This window comes from Ceratosolen solmsi, unplaced genomic scaffold (assembly GCF_000503995.2).
Source record: "Ceratosolen solmsi marchali unplaced genomic scaffold, CerSol_1.0 scaffold41, whole genome shotgun sequence".
NCBI lineage: Eukaryota > Metazoa > Arthropoda > Insecta > Hymenoptera > Agaonidae > Ceratosolen > Ceratosolen solmsi.
In genome coordinates, this window is record NW_011948424.1 from 5,806,903 (window position 1) to 5,834,700 (window position 27,798).

Below are 27,798 nucleotides of genomic sequence, written 5' to 3' on the forward strand. Positions count from 1 at the left end.
CCGGCTGGCAGTATCTTCGGTATTAATAGGAGGCGGCGAGATCGTCCGACTCGGAACTTGAGAAGCACAAGGTCGCCATTTACATGTGTAGACTGATTGGCCGAACAGTCGCTTCGTCTCAGACGATCGGCCGGAGCTTCGAACCCTTAACGATCGACGGCTCCAGGCGCTGAACGGTGACGCGCGTCACTGCAGGAGGCGAGGACTCCATGGGGGTGACGGAGGCCGCGCGGCTGCTGCTGGGCGTCGCCGAGGGGGGTATCAAGGACACGACCTCAGGACTCGATGTTTGTCCGTTGTCTTCGTACACTCGCTCCTACAAGCATTCAATGCCATGTTATTTGTCATTGGTTTTTCCTTTTAAGCCCATGATGGGGTGGGGGGCGTGAGGGGGAGATACTTTCGTCGCCGTCCTCACAATTGAGCTAATGCACTTTATCGGTATTTCTCTGCAAATTCATTACTGGAAGATTAATTACTGCTTCAAATGCATGCAAAGTATCGAGGAAGATATAAAATCTTTGTTTGCCCGAGTCTTACGCATGAAATTGTTTTTAATTTTTAGGCTCCTGAGAGCTCATTATCAACTTTAAGGCATTTCTTTATTTGCATTGTTAAAACATATATCGAGCTGATTCGCGAGTATCTCTATTGCAAAAATGATAATTTTGTTCTTTTTTTTTATCCTTGGCGTTCGAGGATATATTAACATTTTCTCAATGATGGGTTATAAATTATTTACATGTTGCGTATAGTGTAAATGTAAATGTACATTACCGTTGAGCCTGAAAATTACTTCTTCCTGAAATTCATTTTCACTTCCAAGCTCTCAACTGAACTGATAGTCTACCAATATTCAATGTATATAAATAAACAACAAAATAATATTATACGTAAGCGGTGTATTGCCGATAATACAAATATATATAAAAAAAAAAAAAAAAAAAAAAAAAAAAAAAAAAAAAAAAAAAAAATCAATCTTACTATTAAAATGAGCACAGTACATATTTCGAGCATTTATCGCAATTAGCTATTTTGATCTTGCTCTCTTGCTCCAGCCTCCTCACAATGTAGCTACAAAACTCAATTGCTGGAATGTAGTAGGCGATTAATCTCATTATTTATAAGCTTATCGACCGATTATACCCTCGTATTCCGAGTCAGTGGGTACGCTATAGGCACTTTGATAATGTTAGTCTTGTTCATCAAGATTAAGTGCCGCGGAAAGTGCTTTCATTTTTATCTGGCAATTGACTTTTATAACGCAGCCCCAGCATTTACCCGAGTCCGAACATTAATGCATTAATGTGGGAGATGCGAATGGCTATAGATGCACGTACACGCCTACCCTTATAAGCTCGCTGATGTTTGTGTCAAAGGAGAATAGAATAAAGCTGTGTGAAATAGAAGAATATAACAGGGAAATTATAGAGATTCCTTGTTTATTGTCTTTTTAAACATTTTTACCGAAATTCTGTGGATCGATGATGGCACGTTTCGTAATTTGCCCAACATGCGTCTGTTAGATATCGTGAATAACAATGGAACTTTATTAAATTTGTGTTTACAGCTTCTTAATAATTAATAGGCAATTTATTATTTCGTTGTTTTAATTGTTCTACTAGTCACATTTTTTACATTACAAATAAAAATTAAAATAGGTATTAAGATTCCCGAGTATTAATTTTTTAAATTAATAATCAATCGCATACTCAACAATATTCGTGTTAAAATTGTCCGGATAAAAACAAGATTTTTAGAATGAAATATTGCAATATTATCAAATATTTTCATAATTTTCTTAACTAACTCATGCTGATAGAGTGTATTAAAAATTGTATCTGCACTATCATATTCGAAATATATTTATTGTACTCTAAATATGATTACATCTCATGCAATGTCGATATTATGTTTATTTGCAAACCTTTTAAAAAAATAGCATATTAATTTATAATAGCTTAGAAGTGCTATAAAAGAGTGAGAAGGAAAAGAGCAGATAATATTAGTTCGATTAAATCGATAGATCGGAAGGTAAGGTGAGATAGAAATAAATACCAAATGTGTATATTTAGAAAGGGAGAGTTTCAAAGAAAAATAATTGTCAATTGTCAAGTATAATAGAGTGTAGTTCAAAGCTTTAATGATGAAAAAGAAAAAATATTAAATTGTTGCATATTCGACTAGCACATATATGTTTATGAAAACAAAAACAAAAACAAAAACAAATATATATATATATATATATTTTTTTTTTTTTTAATCACGATATACACGATGTAAATAAAAAGATTTATAGAAGAAAATTTAAATTTAAAAATGATAAATAAACGCTATGTTTAATAAAAATCTATTCTATTCGTAGACGTAAATTTTATTCGTCAACATTAAATAAAGAAATATGCAAAATATTTAGCATTAAAATTCGATATTATAAATACTTGGATTCTCCAATTTAAATAAATGAAAGCAGAACAAATAGAAAAAATATTTTTAATCGTGTTTATGATATTATATATAACAATACAATAAATTATTTATTTATTTAAAAACTCGGGATTTTAAAAGAATATTCTCTATTTCATATAAGAACGAACGAATAGTAATAACGATAGTATTTATTTGTTATTTTAACAAAAGTATATGAATTTAATGTTATATTCCATATCTTTTCTATTCTGCACACCATTGCTCGATAATTGAAGAATCAAAGCTTTTGGTCTCATTGTATTAAGCAAATAAGTACGCTTGACATATAAGAATATGGAAATTCAGACGACAGTCAAACTCAATTGTCGATCGTCATTTTATCATCAGGTATCTTCAGGAGGAATTTTCTCAAAATCGAAATCATAGGATATATCATCTTTGTCGTACCTGGGACTTATCGTATTTTAGCCTTTTCCATATGAAGCCCTTTTTGTCTTGGGGCTGTTGAACCGTCGGTGTCGCGAGTTCCGTCCCTGCCGAGGCATTGTAGTTAGGATTCGAGAAAGTCAACACATTCCTTCGATTGTTGTACGTATAATCATCTCGTTTGTTCTTACGCGGACATTGCAAGTAAATGATTATTATGATTATGGCAACAGTGATTATGAGGAGAATAACCGTAGTGGTAATCATTGTACGCAGACTTATCGTATCGCTGCTATTTCGATTATAATCGTTTAGCTTGTTATCGCCTTGATTCCGATTAGTCCCAATCAATGTCTTGATTGTTGGTGGTATATCTTCATCATCGATAATGTCGTAATTTGGATCGTTTTCGGTGCCAGGTTTACGCAGTGGTATCCACCTCTTTGGTACTGGAAAAGAAAAGGTACAAATTTATCCCTTCCAAAAATTTGTCATAAAAAGTCTTTTTTTTTTTTTTTTTTTTTTTTTTTTTATATTCCACATAAATAAAATAATGTATTAAGTTTTAAGTAAAATTTTCAATTTTGGTTGGATCAGATCACTTTTTCTATGAAAACTGTAGCAACTGAATTGGCCAAATTGCTCAATGAAAACGCAATGTTTAAAAATAAGTTAAAAGTTCCGATCAGTCGAGATGAAATACACGCTAAATTACTCAAGTAATAAGAGATTGGAAATCGAAAAAAAAAATTGTCTGTATGAATTATTGTATGTTTTTCGTATGCCTCGTGAAACCAATCAATTTAACTATTATTAATTTGTTTGAAAAGAGAATTTATGTTATCGTTGTAAACGTTTCGCGTAAGTCTGATTCGATCAATTTAAAAATAATATTTTACGATTTTGCATTTAACTTAATTAAAAAATTGAATTTTGATGGTACTTCACAATTATCAATATTTATTGAGAGTTAATTAATTTTACTAGGGCTCGATTTAATTGTGCTTTAATCAATTTAGTGTATCAATTAGTTTCAAGTAATATCTGCATACATATGATACATTACAATAAAATAACAGAATTGAATAAGAAATAAATTGTACATACATTGAAGAATAAAGCGGATGTATTATACCTGCTAATATTTGAAGAAGAAAAATTGCGTCAATTTGCAGTAAATTAAAAATTTTTGTTTTGCCATAGTAGCAAATGATAAAAGTAAAAATTAACGTTCATATTATTAAAAAGATAAAAATGTCGTTTACGGAAGAAGGCACGTACGTAAGTAAATATATGTGACAGAAATGGTTACAGAGTATTGATATACATGTTTGTATTATGTTTTGTAAAGACTAATTAAAGTGACGAAGTGACAATAAAAGTATGGAACTACTAATAACAGCAAGAATTGCTATTAAATTAATTGAATCGAGTTGATTTTATTATGGCTCGTAACAATCGACATTTCCATTTCACGTACTTTTGAGATCAAACTGATCATAGAATCGATTCAATTTTCGTACAAAAGTTTACGCAGTTTTTTATTCACTGGATTTTAAGAGAATTGCATTTTTCGCTTAAGCATCTCATAAATAGCATAGCGATTATTAACGCGATATCCCTTTATCAGCAATTAAATTCGAATACTTTTTATCTTCTTCTTCTTGAACGTCGTAGCGTGTCATGTGTTACAAAAAAAAAAAAAAAAAAAAAAAAAAACCATTGCCACTTATATAAGATACAAGATGGGAAAATAGATAATAAACCTGCAGAACAAGGAGTAGTGTCCGGCTGATCGGGACATCCGCAAGTGTAATTTTTCTTTGTGTAGAAACAAAGATGACTGCAGCCTCCGTTGTCAATAACGCAAGGATTCCATCCAGTTTGTCTTTCTGCGGAAACTGCTCGAATCTCCGCAGTACCATCCAAAGCCGTGCGAATTTTATTTCGATTCTTCCCCGTTCTCTTATCGGCTCGTTCAATCATCTCTTTGAACCAGTCGCCCCAGTATATATTATTTCCATACTGAAACAATTATTATCAAATCGCAAATCACGTAAATTCCTGTCCACGCGTCAGTCCATAAAATGTGACTAATTTTATTATATAATTAGTTTTGTTGGACAATTGTTTTATTGCTTTAATGATTGATTCCTTCATGAAGATTTTCGTAAAAGTGATTTTATGAAGGAAAAAATGCATTTCAAAGTACACGTGTGTAATTAAATTTATTGTTGATACAAATTTTCATTTTGAATAGAAATACGCATACACGTACGTGTAAAAATACATATATATATATATATTTATATTAATTTTTTATAATGATTTGTATTTTTTATAATAATATTCGTGTATGAACTTGTATTGAACTTTGGATTGTCAACTTTTCTTTCTTGTTTCAAATGTCCCTATTTTAATTAGTTGTCCATTTATTAAAAGAGCGTAGTAGTAATGGAGAAACAATGAATGTGCCCATAACCCATTGTCAGGTGCAAATAAGTGCAAATTGATAATCGTACCTGCGATAAACCAAAGGCATTGTCGGCTTGAGGTACAAGAGCGATTCTGTACCTCCCGTGTAAATCCGAGACCTCGATTCTGTTTTTCAGTGCATCGGCCCAATATAATTTTCTAGCTGCATAATCTATCGACAGTCCATTAGGCAGACTCAGGTCCGTTGATATAATACTCTTTTTATTGCTGCCATCTAAATAAGCGCGTTCGATGGTTGGATGATGACTCCATTCGGCCCAATAAATGTAACCCTCGTTTGGAAATATGGCGAGCGAACGTGGTGACTTGAGATTTTCAATTAATTTTTTGCGACAAGAGCCATCCAGTCGAGCCACTTCGATTAATTGGTGCTTAATATCGGTCCAATAAATGTTATTACCAAGCCAATCTACAGCAAGGCGGAACGGAGTGGAAACGTTGCGTCCCCAGACTACGACTTTCACATCGTTGAAGTTACGCACACTGACTCTTCTGCGAGCACAAATGAGATGTGACGAGTGAATAGGGACGCGTAGTAAGGTAGGCATTAAGGTATCGGATATAGAAAAAAAAAAGAAAAAAAATCGAAGCTTATTAGACATGACATTGCCAGAATATTGGACTTTACAATTATTACAATTATGTAAAGCAGGCATAATAATACATATGAAGTCGTAAATAAATATTTTTTGCTACTCTGACGAGGTTATTAAATAATACTATAAGTTTACGTTGTACTTACGTTATCGTGGAAATTGTCTTATAATTATTCTAAATAATTAATGTTCACAATTGATCTTTATGTAAGCAATAATATGAATACGATACTCTCACGTTGCATGCATATCCTTGGGATATATTTTGTATTTTATCCTCAATTTTTCAAATAAAAACGTAAATCAATTATTCAACATAATATGTTCCAGTACCTAATAACTTTAACATCGACGTCCGTGTAAAAAATAAGTTGCTTCTGCCAATGAAAATCAACGGAGAAAGCGTGTGGTACGTGCTTCATCGTTAACGGTACCTCCCACATTTCTGGCGTGTCCAATGACATTCTGACCAATGTTTTCTTCGTTGCTAATAGCAAAAAATTGGTTGGCGTACTATTGCACGTTTTTCTGTCGTTATTTATCAGTATACCAGTAGGGCAAGCGCAAGTATAGCCGCTGGTATTACGCAAGCACAAATGAGAACATCCGCCATTATTGTTATTACAAGAATTTTCAGGCTGCACTTGTCCTTTCTGCAAATGAAACAATTGTTTAGAGTAATTGTCAGTCTTGAGATCGCCGCTTACTTAGCGCTACAAAGAAATTTATCCAACGGTTCATTATGAATATACGAAGCCCAATGAATGTTGATAATGTTGAAAACTTACATCGATGAGACGCAAGTCCATTATACCTTCAAGATTCCCAAGGACAATCCTCCTACTTTTACCATCGTTCTTTTTAGCTTTTAACAATGCCTTTTCCTGCCAGTCGCTCCAATAAATATAATTCCCAACAACGGCCAATCCATAAGGATGCTCGACCTTCTCAACAATAATCCTGCGATTCTGACCCTGGAGGTCCGAGCTCTCGATAACCTTCTTCTTCGCATCGTTCCAGTAGATTCGATTGGCAAGCTGGTCGATTGACAGACCATTGGGCCAGGTGAGACCCTCGGTGACCACGGCCGTACGATGTTCGCCATCCATGTCGGCGCGTTCTATTCGTGCATTGTGGCCCCAATCCGACCAGAATAGGAGACCCGCTGGGTAATGAAGGGCAATAGCACGAGGATTATCCAGCCCAGACCAGACGAGAACCTTGCGGTTCGTGCCATCGAGTTCGCTCACTTCGATGCTGTTCAGTCCAACATCCGTCCAATAAAGCTGATTGTTCAATAGGAAGATTATTCGACAAATCGTATTACTACGCTTAAGCGATCACAGTTTTAGCATTAATTAATTAAAGAAATAATTGATAGTTGTCTGCGAGTGAAATGCCCAACGTTTCTTTAATCCGTGAACTGGGAATTCGAGAGAAATCGTATAAAATCTATGCTTCATTTTATTTTAGTAGAGAATAAAATTAAATTTTTTATTCTACTTGTTTTTTTTTTTTTTTTTTTTTTTCTATCTTTTTTTCATTATACTTATGTAAAGTTACGATGAAGCTACTTTTCTCATTAGAATAAGGCTATTTTTGATTATGCAGTACTGTGAGTTTGCATTAGTTTTTGAAATATATTAATGGGAAAGTTTTGATAAAATTTGAAAATTTAATGGAAAGATGAGAGGAAGTCTTTTAATTCGATACTTTATACGATAAATCCTCTCGGAATAAAATTCTCGGAACAAAACATGAACAATTTTTAGATCATTAACATTATAATTTCATGCGATGCAATTTTTAATTTCTTATTTCAATACTATTTGTTATTTTTAATAGACTGATTATCATGATATAAGGATACTATCAATTGCCAATCAACGCATATAATTTCTCCGCTGATAAGAAAATGAAATATTTATTTAATTTACATTTACCTTTTTACCAATCGAATCAACCACGAGACTATCGACGGTGTCGATGCAGCCATCAATCACAGTCTCTTCGGATTGACCTTTAAAGGACATCTTTTTGATAAGCTTTGTGTAAGGTTGGCCAGGATCGGTCCAATAAATATGTCCACTTTCCAAATCGATGTCTGCTCCACTTACATTTTTCATGTGCCCAACAGATAAGACTGTGTCGGCTGTATAATTTGTATCCAACGACAGAACGCGAATATCAATGCGGTGAGACATCAGAAGAAATTTCGTTGGCATTTCTGGGCATGTTTTTCCATCGGGCTGATCACGATAATAATAATAATAATCAAATAACCAATTGAATTCCTTCTCCTTTCAAAAGATTTATGTTTTTGTTTTTGTTTCTTTTGTGTGCGCGCGTGTGTGCGCGCGTGTGTGTTTTTTTGTTTTTAACAGAAAGAAAACGTTAATTTGATTGAAAATTTTTCAAAAAATAAATAAAATAAACAATTCTTCTACGAAGACAGTTCATTAATAGTATTAAATGATTATGTAGAAAATAGTTATATAAATAAATAAAACTTGAGTGACTGCATTGCTTACCGATAAAATTAGACCAGTGGGACAAGCGCATCTGTAGCGTTTGGGCAGAGGTACTAATAAACAAAGATGCGAACAATTTCCATTATTGATACCGCAAGGATTGGGTATGGTCGGCCGTGTCCTATGGAAAACCCGAACATCCATAAGTCCTGTAATGCCTGAACGGATAACTATTACATTTTTCCCGGTATCCTTGTCAGCGCGATGAATGCTCATGGTGTCCCAGTCTGTCCAATATATTTTGTTTTTGTAGATCACAAGACCAAAGGGATGTTTTGTATCGGCTGAAAATTATTCCGGTAATATCGATTAGATAAAACGGTTTATTATTTATTAAATTATTTAATAAATATATACGTAATCGTATCTTTAAATTAAAAAAAAAAAAAACAAAAAAAAAGAGTAAAAGTTTTCAAGTATTTACAAGCTGGTATTATGGTGGTTCTGTGATTTCCATCAAGGTCGGAGTATTCTATTTTACTGGTCCCACCATCGGCCCAGTAAAGCCGATTCTTTTCAAAATCAATAGCCAAACCATTGGGCCAAGTTAGGTTTGTACTTATAAGAACTCGTCTGTCCAAGCCATCCAATGCGGCTATTTCAATTTTTGGATTTTTACCCCAATCGCTCCAATACATATAGCCGGCTATCAAGTAAAGTAATGTTATTAAACAAATTTGTATGGTTAGTATCGAAGTGAGTTTATTATTTCAAGTGATTTTACACACACTTACATATTGGATTAACGACAATATCCCTCGGCTTATCAAGATCCTCATAAATTAATAATGTTCTCATACTTCCATTTAAAGCCGAACATTCTATTCTATTTGTCCCAGCATCGGTCCAATATAATTTGTTTGTTATCCATTCCATTGCAAGTCCAGCTGGCGATTCTGAAATATGCATTTGTTGTTTTTTTTTTATTTAAGTTCTGCTTGCTCAAAATGACGCTTAGCAATAAATTAGCTTAAAAATTCATCCGCCTATAAATTGTAATAAAAATTTAATGAGTTATTATTCTCTCTCTCTCTCTCTCTCTCTCTATATATATATATATATATATATATAGAGAGAGAGAGAGAGAGAGAGAGATTTTGGAGATATATAGATAGCTATTGGAATATAAATGGTAGAGTTTCACGGGCAATCATTTGAAAATGTTGGAAAAATATTTCAAGCGTAAATATACCGACCAAGATTATTGCTAATGATGGCTTGCTGATTGGTTCCGTCGAGATTAGCTTTGGAAATCGAGTCGGCCTCGACGTCTGTCCAATAAATGCTATCATCATTCGAGTTCCAAGTAAGAGCAACGGCACTTTCAATATTATCGAGTGGTATTACAATGTCAAATGCCTTAGCCACTTGATCCAAGCTAATCAATCGTAAATCCTTCTTTCTCGCGAATACCAATAAATTGTCAGCGCTTTCAGCGCAGGTTTTGCCATCTTTTTTAATTTTTAATCCAACTGGGCAGACGCAGCTGTAGCCCATGTTCTTTGGTAGACACATGTGCGAGCATTTTCCATTATTTTTACCGCAGTGGTTAACATAGTCGGGCTGCCTTTGTGGATGATAACTGTGAAGATCCATGGGAAAGTGTAGCCCCGAATGAATAGTTTTGAATCCGTGACCGCTATTTTTATTAGCCACGGAAATACTTTTGAAGTGCCAATCGGTCCAGTAAACCGCATCTTCGAAAACTGTAATCGCGAACGGATGATGAAGACCTCGCGTAACGATCTTTTTACGATCGGTGCCATGAATATGGGCAGACTCGATAACTTGATGCTTGGCATCGATCCAATAGATACGATCGGTCGTGTAATCAATCGTCAATCCATTTGGCCAGTAAATGTTGTCCTTTATTAATACGGATCGATGTAAGCCATCCATGTCGGCACGTTCAATTTTCGGATTCGGTCCTACGTATAAAAATTTTATATTTCGTTAATAAATTTTCATTAAATTGTGGAGTTTAATTATAATAATTATTACAAGGATTTTGTTTTTGTTTTTGTTTTTGTTTTTGTTTTTGTTTGTGATTATTTATTTATTTATATAAGGTTATGCATATATTTTTAAGCTGCACACGAAGATAAAGTACTTTAAACAATTTTTATTTTCGTTTTTTACTATTAACATAAGCGTTAAATAATAATTTTGTCATTCCAAAATATCCATAAGACTACCTCTATCTCCCGTCAACAAGGAATAATGTCATTTTCCTTCTTTTTCTTTTTTCTCTCTTTAAACATTGACTACTCTCACATTGCTCGCGTATATTCTTTGAAATTGCAATTGACAATGAGAATGTTATGACATTGTTGATAATTGAAAGGCTTAGGTACTTAACAAGCTTACCCCAATCAGTCCAATAGACAAAACCATAATGTGGATGAACTGCGATTGCTCGTGGCTTGTCTATGTCGCTAGACACGAGCACGTGTCGCACACGAGTATCGAGAGTAATGACTTCGACGCGTCTAGTTCCCGAATCAGTCCAGAACAAGAGATCATGGATCCAATCGATTGCTATACCACCCGTGCTCTCGAGGCCCCAGCGAATGAAATCTATCGGCATTTTAACGGATTGGCTTTATCGATCGACTTGCGTCACTCGACATGCTGTGAAAGGTGAATTTTTTAAAAAATTGTTCCTACCATCGCTTCCGCTCCCATTGACATAAGCTTTACGAATAACATCCATCGAAACGTCCGACCAAAAGATAAGACCACGCTTGTAATGATAATCTAAGGCAATTGCGTTAGGGAGACCTTTAAGGACGGATGTGTACTTTGGACCGTTAATGCTGACCTAGTAATTACCGAATTTATGATTAAATTAAACATTTAAGTCGGCCAATAAATAATTTTCGCTTCAGATGCTCAATAGTGAGAATAAAAAGACAAAAATATGCGATTGTTATATTAGTTGGATACTTATTTCACAATGATAAATTCATATTGATATCTCTCTGCCGTACTTATTATTGTTTAATTGAATTTTAATAAAACAACACAGACGTGTTGAAAAAGACTTTTACCTGTCGAATGTCCACTCTATTTGCAAGAAGCAAAGTCGGATTAGCGCCTAAAGCTTTACACGATCGTAAATCTGGACGTAAAATATATCCTTTTGCACACTCACATATAAAAGAGCCTTTTGTATTTTTACACGATTGACTACACACTGGATCCTATAAAAATTTTGAAAACGTTAATTTTAAAATAACGTCTGTTTGTTTTTTTTTTCTTTTATGCGATAGTCGTGAACGACTTAGTGGTGGCCATACTTTTTCAAATTCGCATTCATTAATATCCTCGCAAGTTGTGCTGTCCTTTGCTAAAGAATATCCAGGCTTACACGAACAAGCTCTTTGATTGTCATTAGTTAAAATACATAATTGTGAACATTTGTCCTTTTCGTTACACTGCACCTTTCTCGGACAATTTTCTTCATCTGTCAACAAGCAACGAATTCAACGTGAGATTATGTATTTGAGAAACAATATTTTCTTTTCTTTCTTTTTTTTTTTTTTTTTTTATTAACTATTTCACGTTATGATTTCTTATGATTTTACGTATATTAACATTTTATGCATTTAGCTATTTTTAGTCGAGTCATTTCTATTTCCTTTGATATTTGTATTAAAAACATTGTCGATCAAATACAGCAAGTTCATCTATCTGCAATAGTAATTAAATATTATGCTTACCATCCTTCTCGGGACAATCGGATTCGCCATCACAAACGTACTTCATGCTGATACAATTATGATGAGGATCACGTCCATGTGAATTCCAGTTGCCTAATAAATCACTGCTCCTGCTCTCATTGGTACTAAATCTGCAAAGATATTGGGTGAGCTCACAGCCAATTTGGCATCCTTCTTCGTCCTCACCGTTCGAACAATCGGGTACACCATCGCAAGCCCACGAGCGCTTTTGTCATAAATAGTTTTATAGTTACACACCGAGCTATATTGTTTTATCATAATTTTACTATTTTCTTTTATTTATTATTATTATTATTATTATTATTATTATTGTTATTGTTATTATTATTATTATTATTGTTATTGTTGTTATTATTATTGTTATTATTGTTATTATTATTGTTATTTGCATTAACTATTCAATGCTATTAGTATATTAAACAAAAAACAAAACAAAAAAAAAAAACAAAATAAAATACGAATAAACCTTTTTTGTCGCCATTTACAAGAATCTTATTCCGATAAAAATTAAAATATTATCAGATAATAAATTTATGTACAGGCGTATTAATAGTCGCTGGCGCTTATTTTAATAACAAATTTTATAAACTTCTAATGCTTAAAAAAAAAAAAAAAAAAAAAAAAATACAAATTAAATTTTAATTAACATTTGTTTGTAAAATATTATATTATGTAAAAAGTGAGAGAAAATATTAAAGTTATAATATTGAAATACTTACTGGTATGCACACGCCAGGTGAACACGTAAATTCCTCTTTAGATGAACAATTTTCAGGCATAGGATATTGACAATCGCGTTCATCATCCCCATCTCGACATTCAATTTCCTTATCACAGACCCATTTCTTATTTATGCAGTATCCACTTGCGCATCTAAAATAGAAAAAAAAATTAAATAAATAAATAAATGATCATTGTCAATTGGTTTGATTAAAATAGCTAATGGAAGAAATATAATAAATTTCTTAGTTGAATTTATTAAGTTAAACTAATTTAATATATTATACAGGTATAATCAGAAATTTATAATTAAAATGACAACAGTTTTATAAATAAATAATGCAGATAATTATCTAACAATTTACATCGACAGCCCTTAGCTAATAGACATCACATTGCTCGTAATATTGTAACAAATTTTTAATTTTTAAATTTCTTAATGCTATATCTAGTGCCACGACTATGAAAGTACTATATTTGCCTGAGTTTTTGTCAAGCCATTGTCATTGTGCAAAAATCCATAAACTTTACAATAATAGCAATAATAAAAGCTAAGAAAGCACTTGATTAATTTCACCTGAATTCGTTAGTATTACAACTGGCGTCTGTTGCTGCTGGGCAGTTTTCCTCGTCACTGCCGTCGCCGCAATCATCATCTCCATCGCATCTAAATAATAGCGAAATACATCTTGGATATGTGCATTGGAACTGATGCTCTTTGCACTGAATGTCGATCATTTCTGTAAATGCATTTGACACGGTTTGTACACTCACGGTTTGACACTTTGAGGGGAAAAAAAAAACAAAAAAAACAAAAAGAACTTTCTATTTTGTAATAGATGTTGTGTAAAAGTAATTACCACATTTTAATTCGTCACTTCCATCTGCACAATCCTTTTGGCCATTACATCGTAAATAATCCCAAATGCAAGTTCCATCGAGACACACGAAATCGCTGTCATAGCACAACCTGTTTCAAGGAAACATCGAGTCAGGCAAAAAAAGTTTGCATTATAGGATTTAATTAACTTGAAAATGTCTTAAATGCAAGAGTGGCATTATGAAATGCGCATTTAATCAAATACTTAATTATAAATAAGAGTTTATAATTAAACTGATGTGATTCATAATAATGTCTGTTTAATAATGATTGATAATTGAAATTTAAAGATATTTAAGAAATTTATTAATTTGTAGCAGTGATGATGGTTTATTATGATTTTTTTTTTTTTTTTTTTTTTTTTTTTTTTTTTCTACTACTTTCATTTAATTTAAATTAGGCGTTTCATAATTATTCTAAAGATATTTAATTATATACTAAATACATATTTTCTTATTCTAAGATTCCGTTATTTTTGCTGAATATATCTCTTGAACCTTCAACTACATTTTCTTGTCAATATAAACAACGCAAATATTTTTTTGCATCTAAATAATTAATTAATTTATGTAAGATTTTATGACGCTCGCGTTCTCTTAATAAACATTATTTTTTCTGCTTGTTATCTTTCAACGATAAATATTGCCCTCTTATTAATAATTAATTATACATGTTGTTTCACTTTTTAATTAAATGAGCATAATTTTTAGCTTTACCAAATTAAAGTACTGTAATTATAATTTTGATGCACCAATGAATTTAGTATCTTTCAGAACTTTTACCTTTTAAATTTTCCGTATTACCGTTTCCTTTATGCATCATATTTTCTCGCAAAAGAAAAACAAAAAAAAAAAAACCAATTATATCTTTTTAAATAGAACTTCTTTTTCACCGTTATATCATAGCTTTATGATTTTATCATTTTTTCCTATTTTATCATTAATAATAAAAGTATTTCTAATATAAAAGTGGGCATAAGACATTACATATTGTTCATTTTTATTTTTATCATTTTTATCCAGTCTTTTTATTTAATTATTTATGTGTTTTTTGACGATTTTCCATAGTACTCCTCATTACGTATCGAGCTTGTGCTTAACGTTAAGACTTATCCATCGGACTTTATGCCTCCGTTAGAATTTTTATTTTCATTTTACTTTTTCCTTTCATGGCTATCTTTCATTGCTTCACATGAATTGTTATAGATATATTATCTCTCTTTTACATAGAGTTCATTCTTTTCCCTTATTCTTTCCTACTTCCTCTTTTTTTGTTCTCCTATCCTATTCCCTTTCTCTCCATTGTCTATTCGACTATCTCTTTTGTTTCCCAGACGCTTTTTTATGCCTTGACTTATTGTTTACTATCGAGGGTACTTTTTCCATGCATAGTTATTACTTCCTCTATTTTTGCCTAACTCTCGAAACTTTTTAGATTACTACAAACTATATTTAACATGAATTTTCCTAAAATAATTTTGCAAATATTACTACTTTATTAACACGACATTAATTACAAAACTTTATTTATTAGCATATCGGTAGTTATTTCTATCAATATTACTTATTTATTGATTAAATAATATTTATTAAAAAGTAATATTGCATATTGTTAGAATGAAAAATTTATTCATATAAATTTAAATAAAAGTCCATTTAAATCAATAAGCAACGTAATTTCAACTTTATTTTAATTACTAATGATAATTATTGTTATACTCACGGAAGATATATAGATATATATATATATACATTATACATGTAATAAAAATATAAGTGAATTGTTTGCCATGACACTATAAAATTGAATTTGCTCGACTAAGCAATTTTGCTAAATTGTATTTGAAATATTGCTTGATCGTCAAAATATGGGCACGCATATTTATAAAATTTAAAAAAAAAAAATATTTTTAAATGAATTTGAATGAGGCAGTATCGTACCTTTAAATCTGATATCTTGTTTATTAATAACAATTACTTTTCATGTAAAATCTTCATTTATTCGAATAAATTACACCGTGTCGATGAGCGTTACTAAAATTATCTTAAATCCCTTAATAATTCTTTTTTAACACTTTAATTAAAAGTATTAAATATATATATATATATATATATATATATATATACATTTTTTTTTATTTATATTTTTGCTCGAAACCGACATATTAATTAGATATATGAAAATACATTGAAGTAGATCGTTAATTATTTTGGATGATGGTAACATCGATGTTTTAGGTAAATAGTAGAATAATTTCTAACATTATATGTTATATGTTACTTAATTAATAAATTGTTAATATAACATGCGCGCGGCTGTGTGCTAGAACAAGTAATGGAATACAGAGGGATTTTATGTTAATGTGAGAGAGCCGAATGAAGAAAGCAATGTGAATCAGAAGAAAAAGAAATAAAAAAGAATATAGTTTCAGGAACATGGAATATCGAAAGCATTATTCGAAAAAGATATAACAGATGAGAGAGAAAAAAAAATGAGAAAGAATGAAAGTTGAGGGGGAACTGCTGCTGCTACATGGTCGATATCATGCACAACGATCGCGTATTCTGTTTCCCTTAGCAACCCACCTTAGCGGATTGAATCACCGGTCAGTCCTTCTCATGAGCAACTTTTGACCCTTAAGTAATTTTTCTTTTTTTTTTTTTTTTTTTTTTTTTTTTTTTAATAAATTATACTTTTTCTCATGATCAAATATATATATATATATATATATATTCATCACGTTTCTTTTCATTTTTTTTTTAGAGAATTTGATTTATTATCATAAGCAGCACATTTCCCTCATCTTTTTAGCTCCATAGATAATATAAAAGGAATTATTAGGATGAATGAATTAGGATTTAAATCAAATACTTGCAAATGCGATGTACTTTATCCGATTAATCTATATGTATCGACGAGTTATTTGTTACACCAGTATTATATATTTAGTCGCACAATGATGATTTACAATTAATTTATTTACGTGCAGTTTAAAGGTAATATTTAGAGATGAAATTAAAGTAATCTATATCGTTCTATCATACTAGCGTAAATTAGGAAAGACATAATGGAACTTTCTTGCAAGGAATATAAAATTAATTGGCCCCGTATTACCATTAGACTCTCTCATCGTATATATCAGAATATCGAGTATAATTTATTGTTACTCTTTTATCTTACATCGAAATCATCAAAATACTATAATGTGTCGGTATTTAGAGGACGAGCTTTGTATTTATCTAACTGCAATAATCGGATAATTAAAACTTCAATTTATTGTGTTTCAATTGTTTTAGGAATTCTAATTATATAATTTACTTTCTAGTAATGAGAACTGACATGTTGTGGAAATTTTTCTATTTTCGATAAAAACACGTTATACCTAGTAATTATATCATTATAAGGAGTTTTCTTCCCCTTTGTTTTTATAATTATGTAATACGATCTATGTTAGAATAAATAAAAAAACTCACGACGTTTCAAACAGTCAAAGATTATTAAAGAGAAGTATATCAGCTATTCGATTAATTATCGCAAAGATAAATTTTCTTAAATAATTTGTGGAATAAGAAAGTAGCGGACAAATTCATTGAGACGCTGAGATTTTAATTTTTCTACTGCATAAAAGTTTTTATCTGATACTTTTTTTTTTCTTTTTTTTTGTACAATCACAACGTCATAAAAGATTTTATTTAAAGTCAACCATAGAATAACATTAACATAATAATATGAGATCATTTTGGAAACTGTAACCTAATGCCCAGCTTAACTAGTAATGCATATAAATGAGCTTTCTTATTGATAGGAAGAAAAGCAGAATTTCGTTTGTTATAAATGAATGGATTATCGAGAAATAATCCATATTACGTATAACATATGTGGTAATTTTAGACACTTTAATCTATATTTTCAAATAAATATTTTATTTTAGAATATAATAACCTTTGTTCTTAAATCTTGAAAAGGTATTTGGAATAAAAAAGAAAAAGAAAACCTTTAAAATACATAATAGGTCTTACGAGAAGAGAAAATGTTTGAAGTAGATGATTTATAGGAAAATTAAACTTTAGTAAATATTTTAGTTGTACGTTGAACAAATTATAACATAAAATTTATATTAAAAATTTTGATTCGACAATATACGTATTTAATGTAATGTATTCTCTTTCTCTTTCTGACCCCCGCCCCCCCATCCCTCCCTCACCCCTAAGCTCATTGAATCGATTCATAATTACAGAAAATAATATATAGAGACCAGAAGCATCAGCATTCAAATGATGTATTCCGAATCTCCTAATTCTGACGTATTAATCATTTCGATACAAAAATATTTGAGAGGCATTTAAAAAAACAAAAGAACTCTGATTTTTCAGAAAAAAAAAACAACTATTATGAATGTATATTTAAGTATATACGTATTTTGAAGTATTAAGTATAAGGTTTAGTTGGATTTTAATTAATTCAAGTGTAACATTATTTTATTAAATGTGAACGCCTCTCACGACAAAATAAAAGACTCTAAAATTTACACAATTTCTCATCCGAGAAAAATTAATTTTCTTCAAAACTTCGTTAAACATTTTTAAATTAGCTCTCACATTCTTATGATAATTTTATTTTGTAAATATAATAAATGAAAGCATATCGTCGCAGAATTTCCGACCTATGTAAATTGAAATAAATAATCATTACAAGTATAAATACGATATAAATAGTAATTCTTACTTTTTTTTACTGCAGTTCTCTTCGTCCGAAAAGTCTTTGCAATCATTTTCACCGTCACAAATCCAATTTTGTGGCATACACAGTCCATTTCTGCACTCAAATTGTTCAGCGGTGCAATTCTTTTGAGGTCCTATATTATACAAAAATGAATCATTAAATTGAAATAATTCATAATAAAAAAAAAAAAAAAACAAAAAAAAAACGAAATTTAATTTAATACCTAAAGTTTAATTTATCAGTTACTTATAAAATTATCGATTTAAACTTTTTAATTGCAGTAATTAATTTTTATACTAAGTTTCAATTAATTTGACAGATGTACGAATCATCAAAATTATTTTCTTATATTTTTAAATTGATTTATTATAATCTCTCTATCTCTCACTCACTCTCTCTCTCACTCTCTCTCTCTCTCTCTCTCTCTCTCTCTCTCTCTCTCTCTCTCCATCTCTTGTTTTCACGTATAATCAATTATTTGAGCAGATTATTAATCAGTTATCATTCAGAAACTATCTCGAATGGCTATAATTATAATAATTTATATATTTTTACAATTGATTTTGATTCTTAATCTCGATTAGAAATATATTTATCATGAGGTAATATAGTCGTAATAATAAAAGAAAAAACTTTGCGTTCAAGTGTATTCGAGTGGAAACGCCATATTCTAATGTGTAGATTTAGTTCAAATCACCACAGTGAGATTCGTCCGAGAAGTCTCCACAGTCATCATCACCATCGCACAGCCATTCTTTGGCGATGCATTTGCCAGATGTTGGGCATCGTACCGATCTTTTTTCATGGCAAGTGTCATTGAAATGATGTCCCTCGAAGCCCTCGCAATTCAATTCATCATCGGCATTCTCGCAATCCATCTGTTTCACGAATTTTCAAGTGATTAAAATTGGCGCAATGGCATTTTAATCCCTATTTAATAATGAGATTTATTGAAATTTAATTTATTAAAATGCTTAAGCTCAAATGTACATTATTTGTGTATGGTGTAGGTGCGCGGGCGCGCGCGCCCGGGTAAACAAGTGACTCAGCAAGTTTTTAATCCGATTAATTAGACTAATGCTTTTTTATAATTCTAAGGGAATTATTATATCGCAATACTGCTTGATAATTGTTTGATATTATTATTATTATTATTATTATTATTATTATTGTTGTTGGCCTTTCATTAGCATTGTCCTCCGGTTATTAATATTATATGCTCATTTTCGAAAATCTTACCTGCACGAACGGCTTCTAAATTTCTAATAAATATAATTGAAATAATTACACTTTATATTTACATTTTAATTACGGTTTATTATAGAAAATTAACGACTCTCTTACTTCGGCGCAAAATAATACACCAAGGCAGCACAAAATCTTTCTTATCTTACGTTTTTCATTAACGGATTACTATCATTGAAGAATTAAAGAAAATTTTTAAGGACTGCAAGGTCGACATCCGATAGATCGTATGCAAAATTATTGGCTGCCTTCCCAACGGCGCTACGTAAATTATGGATCATTTATCATCGCACAATATATCATATCATATTAAATCTCTACTTACGTCCCCGTCGCATCTATTTTCAAGCGCAATACAAGTGCATGTGCTGTAGCATAAAAATTGTTCATTTGTGCAAATAGACTCGCAGGTAATAGGCGCTTCCACCCTACTTTCGTCGTCATCTTCCGCTTCTTGAACAAGTGCCTTGTGATCAGTTCCAAATCGATCGTTTGGCTCCCCGTGCTGCCCAAATCCATGCCCACGCTCCATCTCCGTTCGAAATCTCGATCGATCCGCCTCGTCATATCCTAAACAAAATTTAGTTTCGTTTACGTTAATTGTCGGTGGTTAACTTGGTATTGCAGGTGACAAACGAGAGAATTAAATGTGTCCAACTCGCTTGGTGATATTATCGAATTAAAATCGAAGCTTCGCGTGCTTATTATTCCAGAAATATTTTGTAATCAGAGAATCGGACAATTACGATTAAAAGATAATTGTATTTTTGTAACAAAAGCGTCCTTAGTCGAATATTTATTTTCAAGAATATACGTAAAGTAATAATGCGTTTGAATTACTTAGCACAGTGTTCAGAAATCCATCCAGAAATCAAAACAATTTCATTTCATTCTAAATAAATCTACATTTAATCCGAAAACCCATTAATACATTCGTCCTATTGCTCCTGATAATACAGAGTATAATGTAACATACACTTGTTTAGTCATTTATTTTGTATTTTTAGATAGACGGTTATGGAAATTTCAATGTACGTAAATGGTCTTATCGTGTAAGAGTAGTGAATCACAAAATACAATTTTGTCGATTAACAATATTAGTTTAAGTCCATTACTGTTCAAATATCCAGTTGCAAATTATTCTCACATTAAATTTCAGAATTTGAATGTAATTATAGGTATTGATTGCCGAGTCGAATTTTCATTGGGTGTCAAATATGGATTTGTGCAAATGAGCTTTCATGACAAAATGAGCCGCTAAATGGGAGAATAGCTATAACGAACCTGTATCCGAGCTGCTGTAGAAACTACCATGGACGAAGCCACCATCGATACCGCGTCCGTTATTAGCATTTCTACCCTGTCCGCCGTAATTGCCGCCGGATCCGGGCTGAAGGCGCATTCCATTAACGGGGGCACCATTCCGATAACTCGGAAAATCCTCGGCATCGTCGTCGAAGCCTTCGTCCGGGAGTGGCGAGCGCCCGTAAAAGTCCGGTGGTAACGAGTGCATTTTTTGACGACTCGATGCGCCATAACTGCCGTATCCGAAACGACTTGAGGATTCATGGGCATGTTCAGCGATACCATCTGTAGTAAGTAATGTTACATGGGAATATCTTTTATGGTGGAGCAAGCTACGAGTCGACCATGTGTAAGGAACAAAAATTTGGTCCTCTCCATCGAGTCGAGGACGTTGATTGTTTAAGAGACAACGTGTTAATTTATGATTTATTTGTATTATTTATATATATATATATATATATATATATATATTATAATTGGTAAATAAGAGGATGATATGCGTCATGATCTGAGTGCATTAGTGGTGGAATCGAGTTGAAAGGATGTAGAAGCTCATTTCATTGATCGAACTTGTGTATTTACGCCGATTAATTTATAGAGAAGAGATTCAAATAACAAATACATTGATCTAAGAGTGATTCTTAGTTAACAATCAATTATAAATAATGTTATATATTGATAATTTTCAAATTATGATTAAGGAAAATCGATTGAAGGAAAGTTTGTTATTTGGAAATCACTCGGATAAGAGTTTCTAATGAAATTGCGTAACAATAAGAATTTAATATATTGATTAATATATGTATTTTATAATCTCCATTATTTCATAATGTCGTATTTTACGGTTGGCCCTATTATATATATATATATATATATATATATATATATTAAATAATAAATTGAGCATAATGTCTATTAACACTTATTTTAAAGAGTTAAAAACAAAAAAATGCATATATGTGTGTGTGAAATTTTCATTCGTTACGAATATTATATTTGTAAGACGAACTAATTCATTTAATTCTTTATGCTATTGTATTGTATGTATAAATATTGTCTTGCTACGATAAAAAAAAAAAAATGTGAACCATTCCTTACGTACAGTACACTATAGTTTATTATATTTAGATTTTGTTCCAGGCTCGAGTCATATTTGAATATCTTTTTTGCAATTGTACCTTGAATTATAAGGGAATTATAAAAAAGTATTCGAGCGACAATAATCATTTATAATTATTACGGAAAGATTACAATGTAATTTATACTGCATATTAATTTTAATTTCAATTTTAATTTTCATATATGGCGATATATTTACGAAAAATATACCTAGTTTATGTACTTTACAATAATGCCAAGTGCAAAAAATATATCTTATAATATTTGTGAATAATCGATGCTTTTAAGCATTGTTCGAACGTATGCCAATAAAATTAAGATGAACTTCTATATTGTTATATGATGATTTATAAAATTTGCAATATAAATATAAATATAAATGCATAGACTATGATCGGCCAAAATAGTGAATTATTGCAAGGTTAATGAAATTCAAAAGGTGCGAGCGCCAATTCATAAAATACCAAATATAACGATTGTTATTTTTTCATTTTAAGTCGTAGCGCAGCATTTTCAACCGCGGTAAAACGAAATTTCTATTATGCAACGTGCATTTATTCAATATTCTTCAACATTGAGAGGTTGGCCCAACTTAGAAATTTACATGATAAATGACTGTAATCTTATTTTAAAAATATTATGCGAGCTCGAGAGATTATTACATTAATGAGCGAAAATGGTTTTCCAAAATATCCAACTCCTCTTTCGTCAGATGGTAAGACACGGGGAGCTTCCCCCCCCCCCCTCTCCCCCTCCCCCCCCCCCCCACCCCCTTACCACTACCACTTTCTTACCCCATGCCCCCTCTAACGATAATAATGTCATTAAACCTAACCTACCGTGACTTTTATCCATTTCGTGCTCATGACTCTTGCCGCCGTGATCTTCCTTGCGTCCCAAGGCATTTTTCGGCTCCTCCTTGCCCTTGTTACGACGAGGGGGTAAATCAGTGGTGCTGCCAAGAATTGGCAGGCTGCCCGTCTGTCGCAAACTACCGCTTCCATACATTTGCCGTGCTGCACCTCTATTTATCGAGGGCTGCGTCGACGTGTCAGTCTGCGCCCTCGCATTATCTATCGAAATTTAACAATTTTCTAAGCCAGTTGTTGTACGCGCTAAGCGCCGTTGTTTTCTAACGCGCCCATTGCCCGTAGGATAGATCCTGGCGAGTATGGAGTATGAACCTCTTGGAATATGGGATATGGAAATCATTGGTATTTCAAAGAAATTGCGAGAATAGAACATTTTCATAAAACATTGCCGAATGCAGGGAGTGAAATGCTATCGGGACTGATAATAATAATAATAATAATAACAATAATGATAATGATAATGATAATAATAATAATTCTATAAGGGCCGTAATATTTAAGGATTAATTTAAGGCATGAGAAACAAAATGAAGGTAAAAGTAATAATTATGTATTATTATAAATCTACTGGTGATAAATTGTATAAGGACATAAATAATTTTCTTCTTTTTATAACGTTATGTCTTAAGGATTTTATTTATATTGTAAACCAAACGTATAAAACTCATAGTATTTTTATGAAGTTATTAATGCAGTTTTTTTTTTTTTTTTTTAATTAGAAAAGTTTTAAATTAATGTTGTTTTCGAAGTATTTTCCTTGGTTAATGTTGAAACTATATATTTACTTGAAAAGATTAAAACAGTGAGGCAATATATTATTTAATCGCGACTAAAAGCAGTGTTAAAACAGTAATCAATCGAGCAATAATTAATAAGAGTAATTTCAGGTTATTCAGATTTTTAAATTTCTACACCAACTGTTAGCTCGTTGATGACGAGCGAGTGAGTAAAAGCTCACAAGCCTTTTATGGTATAAGCTCTTAAGAGCTTATAAGATTGCGCACATTCTATGATGAAATCAAAATTGATAGCTCAAATATTACATCTCTCGGATATGCGTCTATATTATTAATTATTATATAACAAGCAAGTGTAGCGAGTAAAGGATTACGTTATTATATTACATACTTTTGACATTTGAAAGTAATTTACGTATGATAACTTTTATATATTATCGAATGAGTATTGTATTAATCATATAGATGTAATGATATGGTAAATTACTGTTACGATAATATTGAAAATTGGTTCGTTATATAATATGATAAATCGGAATATAAATTTGAGTGTTAAGGTAATTTCCATACCAATTACGTATAATTACAGTATATCTCAATACAATCAAACATAACTTTCTATTGATAATTTATAACTGAAGTATAATATAGTAAGAATTTCATACAAATTAACAATATTTATATTTTTAATATCACTTTTAAGCATGTTTAATTTTATGTTGTTTTGAAAACATTTTGTAACGATGTTAATTAACATTTAGTTTAATAATAACTAATTTAAAAACAAAAAAAAAAAAAAAAAAAAAAAAGCAGCAAGCAATACAGAAACGAATGATAACCAACTATTTCATTAAAATTATAATAATGTTTTTTTACTAATGCATCTATCTTAATTTTTTTCTTTTGTTTTGTTTAAATATCTGAGAACGTGCGCGTGTTTTAATGTTAATTCTACGGAAAGTCTGTTAAACGTTATAACGAAGTAAACATAAGAAAATCTTTGTAGAGGAATGAATAAAAGAAAAAAGAGGAGAAAATGTGAAGGACCGTTAGAGCAAACACACATATGAATAAACGAAAATGATTAGAAGCGTAAGTAAAAGGAAAAAACATTGAAAAGGATATTTTAAGACGAGTGCAGGTATCTACAGTTTAGCATTGAAAGGGAGTGTGATTAGAGAAGAGCCGAGACAATTAGTTCCTTGTTCCTTATATCGTGAGATATTTTCCGATATACTGTGAGAGTGATAAGATTAAAAGGTGTCTACCATCCATTGTTAAGGGAGAACGAAAGAGAAGGAGGGAAGAAAATAACGTCGGGATATATAGAACATTCATTCGCTATCCTACGCGTGCGCCTCTCGCACAATCGATATACACAACGCACATCTTCTTTGATCATGGATCCTCAGAATGAAAAAGATGAATGAATTTCACCTATAGTTCTCATTTCATTAGTTAGTCATTTTTATTAAGGATAGTTTAATAAATAAATTTACGAGCTTGTAATTTTTCCATGCGAATTTAAATATCAAATGAGCTTTATTCTTAATTATTATGAATTTATTCGAATTTATTCAAACCGAACAATGTACTCTAATTGAGAATATGGTAAGGTACTTCGCAGTTGTATCGTTATTAAGTCTAATATAATAACATAAAAGAGATATTATTAATGTAGTATGAAAAGAAATGATTTCAATTGCGTTTGTGACGATAATTATGGCCATATATAAGTGTCATGAGTAAATATTAAAAATAATAGAAAAAACAAAAAATGTTGGAAAGACTATCATCTATTATTTTTAATGAAATGCCACAAATGCTTCCATTAACGTACAATAAAAATATTGAAATTATTATTAATTATTATTATATTATTGATATACGTGCATTCTAAAGTTAAATAATAATTATTTTATAGAGAATGCATAATTACACAATATATAGAATTAGAGATTCTCAATAATTTCAATTAACATTATTATTTTTATTATATATATATGAGTAGTTTCAATACTAAAGTCAAAGTAAAATAATAATAATAATAATAATAATAATGACAACATCGATAAGTTAAAAATTGATATCTGTATAATTGTTATATTTTCTAACAAATATACAGTACCCTAATTTAATATTTTAATTTTTTAATTAAATATTTTTATTATCGATGCTAATATATATTTTTCAATAAATAATCAACTATTATGGTAATTTATTATTTATTTCTAATCATATTGCATTTATTAATCTTATGAAAGAAAGTAATTGTTTTCATAACTTTAAATTTGCGTTATTTTTTTTATGAAATGTTCAATTCACGTATATGCAAATTTATTTTTAATTGGATATTTTTACAAATTCTATATATTAATTGTTTATCAAGCCCTTTATAGAAAAAATAAGATTTTATTCATACATGATAAAATATTAACAATTTCAAATTTATTTGAAATTTATTAATGTTAAAGTCGAAAAGTGAGATTTATTATATATTTTTAATCATTTTTCATTTTACGTTTATCGAAAAATCATCGAAAGATTCATAATACTATGAGAAATGTTTTTTTTTCTTTTTTTTTTTTTAAATTAAAAAGTCTAAAAATACTTACAACATTAAATTTAATAAAATGAATTTTTTAATATAAGAATATTAATTTTTCATAATTATAACATTATAGCAATGAATTATTTTCTCACGAGTAATCGACTATTAAAAATTAATAATTATTCTTTTTTTTTTCAGCCAAAAAATTAGATCATTGCTTTTTAGTAAAAGTAAATATACTTGTTTTATTAAATAACGTAAGGCATTTTAAGAATGAAATTGAAGTAGATTGATCGAGATATTGTAAAAAGTAATGAATGTTAAAAGCCATCGAATTCGTGAATCGACATATAATCTTATGAACAATATCGACGTAATTATAATATTAGCAAATGTGTGTATTAATTATGGGAACATAGGATAGTTCGTCGTTTAATTTTAATTATTAATTCATTACTAATGGTATGGCAATTATTTAATTGGCATTGATTTGTTCGTAAATTAGGGAGAGTAAACTTCGCATTAATTAGCATTGAAAACAGTAGTGATTCAAAGGGCAATAGATATACATATATTTTGTTTGAATAAGATTTCATAGGATTTCATCGACCTTAAGATTTATAATGAACGCCGGAGACGAATATTTTTTGTATAGTCGTATAGTTCATCGAGTAAATCCAATCAATAAATAAACTTAACTAGCTCCAAGAGTATAAAAATATTATAGAACTAATTGGCTTTCTAATAATTATATTCGATTGGTATACCTAAGAAACAATTGGATTAAAGATTATTAATATAATCTTTAATATATAATAATATATTATGCTTTAAGGTTATGTATGCGTGTTATAATTGTAAATTCGTTGAAATAATGAGAAGAAAATAGTTTGCTGCAATGTAAATGTCCTCTCGATAAGCATTACACTACGCAAGCATATTAATTGAATTATATTAATCGGCTTACTCCTTATACGTAAAACGTGAAATTATTTATTTAAGAAAATATTTATGAATGCCAAGTAATTATCAAAAGAATTTTCACACCTTTTTTATACGTAAGATGGATTATCAAATTTCGTTTATATAATACTTTATCATGCTGTTATAAAATAATTTGTTTGTTTTTATTATTATTGTTGTTGTTGTTGTTGTTGTTGTTGTTTTTTTCTTCCTTTTTAATAGATGTGCATGTAACGCCTTAGTTGATAAGGATAAGGTTAAAAAAATTTATTCACAACACACCAGACATTAAATTTTACCTATCGGGTCGATCAAATTCGTTAACATTAAAACTTATGTACACAAAAGAGGCTACAATTACCGGTCAGCAGGATTAAAATGACGCAGGCTAATGCGACATTGCGCAGAAGAGCAGGAGTTTCAGCATTGCTCGACCTCATTTTCCTGCCTTTATTTCTATCA

The 27,798-nt window shown here is 30.7% G+C and overlaps 1 protein-coding gene across 1 annotated transcript; it reads right to left on the reverse strand.

Moving 5' to 3' along the window:
- LOC105362734 (low-density lipoprotein receptor-related protein 4-like) lies at positions 1 to 27,798 on the reverse strand. The gene is made up of 25 exons (XM_011500220.1): positions 27,698 to 27,798; positions 23,053 to 23,286; positions 21,074 to 21,379; positions 20,115 to 20,359; positions 19,242 to 19,422; positions 18,548 to 18,677; positions 13,803 to 13,912; positions 13,520 to 13,682; positions 12,942 to 13,095; positions 12,202 to 12,427; positions 11,779 to 11,945; positions 11,530 to 11,682; positions 11,147 to 11,300; positions 10,847 to 11,056; positions 9,676 to 10,407; positions 9,214 to 9,375; positions 8,904 to 9,125; positions 8,480 to 8,763; positions 7,892 to 8,197; positions 6,733 to 7,234; positions 6,282 to 6,597; positions 5,379 to 5,844; positions 4,623 to 4,881; positions 2,878 to 3,305; positions 1 to 316 (listed from the first exon to the last, which is right to left on the reverse strand). Exons 1-25 carry the CDS (start codon positions 27,774 to 27,776, stop codon positions 119 to 121), a joined length of 6,387 nt encoding a protein of 2,128 aa, XP_011498522.1. The 5' UTR covers positions 27,777 to 27,798; the 3' UTR covers positions 1 to 118.

Bases quoted from the DNA above. Each gene is read 5' to 3' on its own strand.
- LOC105362734 (XM_011500220.1), bottom strand. From the start codon at position 27,776: ATGAGGTCGAGCAATGCTGAAACTCCTGCTCTTCTGCGCAATGTCGCA. The intron at 6,598-6,732 runs GTTTTCAACATT...ATTTGCAGAAAG, and splicing joins CTTGCGTCTCATCGATGTAA to GACAAGTGCAGCCTGAAAAT. The intron at 3,306-4,622 runs GTTTATTATCTA...TTTCTTTTCCAG, and splicing joins CACTACTCCTTGTTCTGCAG to TACCAAAGAGGTGGATACCA.